General features: G+C 33.7%; 1 protein-coding gene across 1 annotated transcript; it reads left to right on the forward strand.

The window, feature by feature from the left end:
- Positions 1–3,563: 3,563 nt before the first annotated feature.
- LOC120170390 (phospholipase A1-IIbeta-like) lies at positions 3,564–5,645 on the forward strand. Its single transcript, XM_039178332.1, has 2 exons — positions 3,564–4,120; positions 4,704–5,645. Exons 1-2 carry the CDS (start codon positions 3,599–3,601, stop codon positions 5,643–5,645), a joined length of 1,464 nt encoding a protein of 487 aa, XP_039034263.1. The 5' UTR covers positions 3,564–3,598.
- The last annotated feature ends 285 nt before the right edge of the window (positions 5,646–5,930 follow it).

Genomic DNA, 5,930 nt, shown 5'->3' on the forward strand with positions numbered 1-5,930 from the left:
TCAGATTGAAACATCGAAGGTGATTTATGTACCGATGCATGGGTAGTGCATCGATGCACATGTTAAGGGATGCATCAATACACTGTAGAATGTACCGATGCACTTCAAGGGAAAATAGAATTAGACCTTTCTTTTGGTCTAAGAAATGATAGATTAGAATATATCAATTGGATACTGATATGTATCAATGTATGATTATATAGATATAGGACACAAACAAGTTCCAGGATGACTATCAAGTTAAGATTCGATCGAAAGAAAGTAATCATAAATGGGATTGGAACTTAGTGAGGCCAAGGTGAGTACATCTTATTTTATAGAATGATATGGAAATTGGACTTGTGATAAGTCTATTTCCGATAGTTAAAGTGCATGAAGTCTTGATTATAAGTAGGTGAATGACATGAAATGTATGTATGTTTGATTATATGAGTGGATATGTTTTTGTATGTGCTATTTGTGATTATATGTATTACATGATTTGTATGTGTGCATGACTATATAATGGTGATACGAACCTATATGCTAAGCCCTATAGAAACTATGATATATGAGTTATAAAATGAAGAACTATAGAATCCCTATGAGAAGGATTATAGAAGTTATATGGAACTGAATTAAATAAATAGAATAATCTAGTATTTAAATATTGTGAGATAAGTGATATAAGTCATATGTTATTGTAAAGGTTAGTATTATAAATCATGTAAATTGATAAAAGGGAAATGAGATAAGATAAGTAGCAATTACCTATAAGATTCAAATAAGGTTATTTGAATATGCAGCATAAACTATATATGGGTAAATTAGATATTCTATGATTTACGCATGAAATGAACATAAGATATAGTCAGATGAAATTATTATGTGATATGAGTATATGAATATGTTAGAGAAGTAATATAGGAAGGTCGATATGTTGAATGAAACTATGATCTAAAACTGTTAGGTTTTTATATGATATGAAGTATAGTATTAAAGTACTTGAAATCATGTGAGGATGATATAGAAATTAGAAATATAAATTATATGACATTAATGTATCAATTATAGGAAAATGAGTACATGATGTTGTAATAAATTATAGAAATTGGGGTAATGAAATTATATGAATAAGTGAAAGAGCAAACTAAGTTAAGCGACATTGACCTAAACTATATTATGAATTAGTGGTATAAGAATATGATATAAAATATGCAATAAAAATCTATGTGTTAAATGATAAATATAACTTATTAGAAAAAAATATAAGACATGAGACTATGAGTATTGAATACGTATCTATGTGATATGACCTATGAGATCATATGAAATATTATATGACTATGTGATTATATGAAAAAGAATACAATTATATGTGATAAGCTCTGTGATATGTGAATCATATGAAAATGTTCTACACGTAAGTGAACTATGTGTCTATATGTATATGTGATATGTGATTTATATGATAATGAGACTATGTGTATATGTGAATGTATGATAACATAAATATTAATCCCATGTTATGTGACATGAGAGCTAGACGTATAGTTGGCATGCCAAGAGTCGAGGGTATACGCGGTCCTTCGGAACATATATGTATTCTTTGGAGCATGTGTGAGGTCTTTTGAGACACATACTTGATCTTTGGCATATGTATATGATTCTTAAGGAATTTTCTACGTGGTCCTTAGGGACAATCTTATATAGCACTATAGTGCAATTCTACGCGGCACTACGGTGCAATTCTACGTGGCACTTTGGTGCATTTATACGAGCTGTGGTGACAGCATTAGTGCACAACCTCTATAGACTCACATATCTATAGTTCTCACATGTGTACATGGGCTAATAAAGGGATAACTTTGAATACAACGTATGTAATATATATGTATATGATGTGTAATATGAATTGTATGATATGATATATGTGTGTTATGGATGATTGAATCTGTTACATGATATACATGAATGTATGTTAATGTATATGTATATGTGAATGAATATAAATGGCTTATAGGATGATATAAGAATCTGTTATGAGATATAGAATATGAATGTAAGAGACTATAGGAGTAAAGAGATAAGAGATGTAAAGGATAATAATATAAGAGTATGATAAATACGTAAATGATGACATGTGTATATAAGTAAATGATTTATAAAAGAATATATGAGATGATATGAAGTGTATATATATATATATATATGTGTGTGTGTATTATGCTTGTATATAATATGTTAGTAGAAATTGTTCATGCATGATCACGCATTAGAGTTCTATTATATGTTTTATGCCTCACTAAGTCATCGACTTATCATGTGAGTTTTTCACACGCAGATTACAGAAGGTGAATATAGAAGCTGAGAGGAGCAAGACAGGTCAGTATCTTCCTTACAAAGTTCATATCAGAAAAGAAATGTTTGATATGTATTTTATTCTTTTAGATGCATTTGACATGTAATATAAACGATTTCAATTGTATATGCTCTGATAAGTGTAAAAACTTTTATTTTGAAATAGTATGAAGTTTTCTTTAACGGGGATTTTTTTATTATTTTGAACAAGTAAAGGTTTAAAAGTTAATGTGACACCTCGGACTCGGATCCGGGTCGTATACGGGTTGGGGGTGTTACATGTATAAATAAATAAATAAATACATAGTTGAACAGTCTTCATATGCGCGTCTGTAATGGGAAGTAATCCCTGCAAATAAATCCCTGCGTAAAAATCTCTGCATATAGACAGAAACGTAAATCCCGGCTAAATTTAAAATGAGGAAACATGAAGAGAATGATACACCGTAGTCAGCGATAGCAGTGTACGCGAAGGAATAAAGTCAAATGGGTTAAAACCTAAACTAAGACAATACTACTCCGCTACCCTAGTTCTAAGCCTTCATAAATTCAATGATAAAAACGTATAAAAAGCAGAAGTCATTTGATAAAATAATCACTTTGTCCTCCATTCTTTTCTCTAAGCATTTTGGTTTCGCAATATTTCATTTTGGATAAAATATTCCCTGATTGAATGAAAACTGTTAGTTAACTAACGGTCGACGCTTGTTGCTCACATGTCACATGTACGTAAGTGATGACGTGTCACGTGCTATGTCATCATTTACATACATGTGGCATGTGACACATCATCACTTTGAACACATGGCATGTGATACACCATCACTTTAAACACATGGTATGTGCCACATCATCTTTTACATACACATGGCATGAGACACGTCATCACTTATGTACACGCAATACGTGACACAACATCACTTATGTACACATGGCACGTGACACATCATCTCTTATGTACATGTAGCATTCGACACGTCATCACTCATATACGAATGGTATGTGCCTATGTCATCATTTAGACATATAATATTTGTCACATTGGACAAATTAATAACTATTTTATCTCAAAATAAAATGCTAGAAATTAAAATACTCTTAAAAAAAAGTTTTAAAAGTGAATAAAAAAAGTCACTTGCCTTGTTTTTTAAAATGGGAGAATACTTGGCCTATATAAAGCTCCCAACCATGGTTACTCGAGTCGTCTCAGGCACACAACAAAACTTAGAAAATCAGAAAAGAAGGGAGAAAAAGAGTGATGGACAACTACATAGCAAGCAATTGGAGAAAACTGAGCGGCGAGAACAACTGGGAAGGTCTCCTTCAACCTCTAGATTCTCATCTTCGCCGCTATATCATTCACTACGGCCAAAGGGCTGGAGCTGCGGTAGACCTTTTCAACAGTGACACCTATAAACCTAACGCCTCCGAAGAAAACTTCTTCACCAGGGCATGTCTCGTGAAAGGAAACCCATTCGAGTACGACGTGCGCCGCTTCATCTATGCTGGCTCAAAACATGTAAAGCCAGCATGGATCGGATATGTAGCGGTGGCCACCAACAAAGGGACGCGCGTTCTGGGAAGGAGAGACATCTTGGTTGCTTGGAGAGGAACCAAAACAGCCTCGGAGTGGGGCAATAACTTCCAATTTTTTCCACGAGTATCGGGTTCAGACCTATTCCCGGGTCAGACTGCAGTTATGATGCACAAGGGTTTCTACTCTCTTTATACTGGAAAAATACCAGTTTCTACTCGTGATAAAATTAGTGCCAGAAAGCAGGTATCTTCTTGTATACTATTATACCTCTTTTGAATCTCTTCTACTCCCCATATCAAAACATCTAAAGAATTCTTTCATTAGAAACCTCTCGAAAGATCTCGAGAACCTAGAGCCTTATACCTCTTAGGAAATCACAACTCTTTGACATAAAATTTTAATAAGAACAAGATTTTAGGTTAAGGGACAAATTTATAAAACTTTAGAAAAAGAGAAATTTATAAATTTTAAGAAGGGTGAAAACATATTATTAATTGAAAATATAAAGAAAATATATTAATTTAAAATTTTAAGGTGAGGCAATTGTCTCTCTAAATGAAAAAAATCAATCGATAGTTTATCACAAACAGACTTGTCTATCATACCAACTTATAAATAGTCACCATTGACTTCCACCATACACCTTCACATTAATATTAAGGATCATTATAAAATTGTTTGATAAAGACCGGGAGAGGGTATCAATATCTCATATTCTCACATCCATCTTTTCTCCTTAAAAAAAAAAGAGAAAACGTCGACATATAGGAAAATTAATAGGAAAATAACTATTGATCTCTTGTTACCTTGCTATTTATATACACAGGTCCTGGACGCGATAAAGGAACTCGTGGAGGAGTACAAAAATGAAGAAAAAAGCGTAACAGTAACAGGCTTTAGCTTAGGTGCAGCACTTGCAACGCTGACTGCAATGGACATAATTACCAATGGATATAACAAGACCATCACAGGTGAGCCGTTCATGGTCACAGCGTTTACGTTTGGCGGTCCACGCGTTGGAAACGATGGTTTCGCAAGTGTATTCGATACACTCGGTCTTCGTCTTCTTCGTATCAAAAATGAAAAAGATTTCATCCCCAGTATTCCACTGGTACCATACAAGAGCGTTGGAAATAAGTTGGCTGTTAACACCTCGGTCTCAGATTACTTAAACCGCAAGGTTTTTTGCGGGGCATTGTTTTCACAACAACAACAACAACAAGATGACACTTGGCGTCGGCTATCTATTGTATTGTTGGTGGTGCTCATGATTTTTGAACCCGATTGGTCACCTCCCCGTTGGTTCTTAATAATGATAATAATAATAATAATTATAAATTGGCTGAACAAAGAAAGAAAGTATTGTGGCGATGGAGGTGAATTTAACCGCATGGACTATGAAGATGAAGATGAAGATTTAGATCCACAAGAACTTATGATCATAGGCTCTGAAGATGGAGGTGTACGTAAAATCAACTGCATGGTCTCTCATGCAGATGCTACTTCACTTAACGTCAAGACCAGCAAGCTCGGAGAAAACTACAGTTGTCACAACATGGATGTATATCTGCATGGAGTTGCCATCAAAGACATCGACTACACCACCACGGCGGATGAACTAGATCATGATATAGCACTCGTGAACAAATATTTCAACCGTGTGCTTCCCAGGTACAAAATTCCTCCAAATTGGTGGAAAGGCGAGAATCGCAGAAAGATGGTTCAATTAAAGAATGGTCGTTGGAAGGTCAGGTCGGGTCAGACTTAAGCTATGAATTTAGGGTTTCTCTAACTCAAACTTGTATATGAAGTTCATAGTTAAGCTACATTAATAAAACTTGTTATGTAATGTATTAAAAGAACTTATGTTTGATGTTTTCAATTATATTCAAGTTTGATCTCTTTTATTTTATGTATTTATTGGTTCATTGCCTCATTCTAATCATCAATTCAATTTTAGAATTCTTTAATAAGTATCAACAATAAGGGATTAATCTAGGACGTCTTTTGGATTAGAAGTAAATTATTAATTTTCTTAGGATTAAAATATAAT

The sequence above is a fragment of the Hibiscus syriacus genome, unplaced genomic scaffold, assembly GCF_006381635.1.
Source record: "Hibiscus syriacus cultivar Baekdansim isolate YM2019G1 unplaced genomic scaffold, ASM638163v2 tig00111779_pilon, whole genome shotgun sequence".
In the NCBI taxonomy this organism is placed as follows: Eukaryota; Viridiplantae; Streptophyta; class Magnoliopsida; order Malvales; family Malvaceae; genus Hibiscus; species Hibiscus syriacus.

Coding starts and splice junctions, on each gene's coding strand:
- LOC120170390 (XM_039178332.1), top strand. CDS start 3,599: ATGGACAACTACATAGCAAGCAATTGGAGAAAACTGAGCGGCGAGAAC. Junction 4,121..4,703: donor AAATTAGTGCCAGAAAGCAG/GTATCTTCTTGT, acceptor TTATATACACAG/GTCCTGGACGCGATAAAGGA.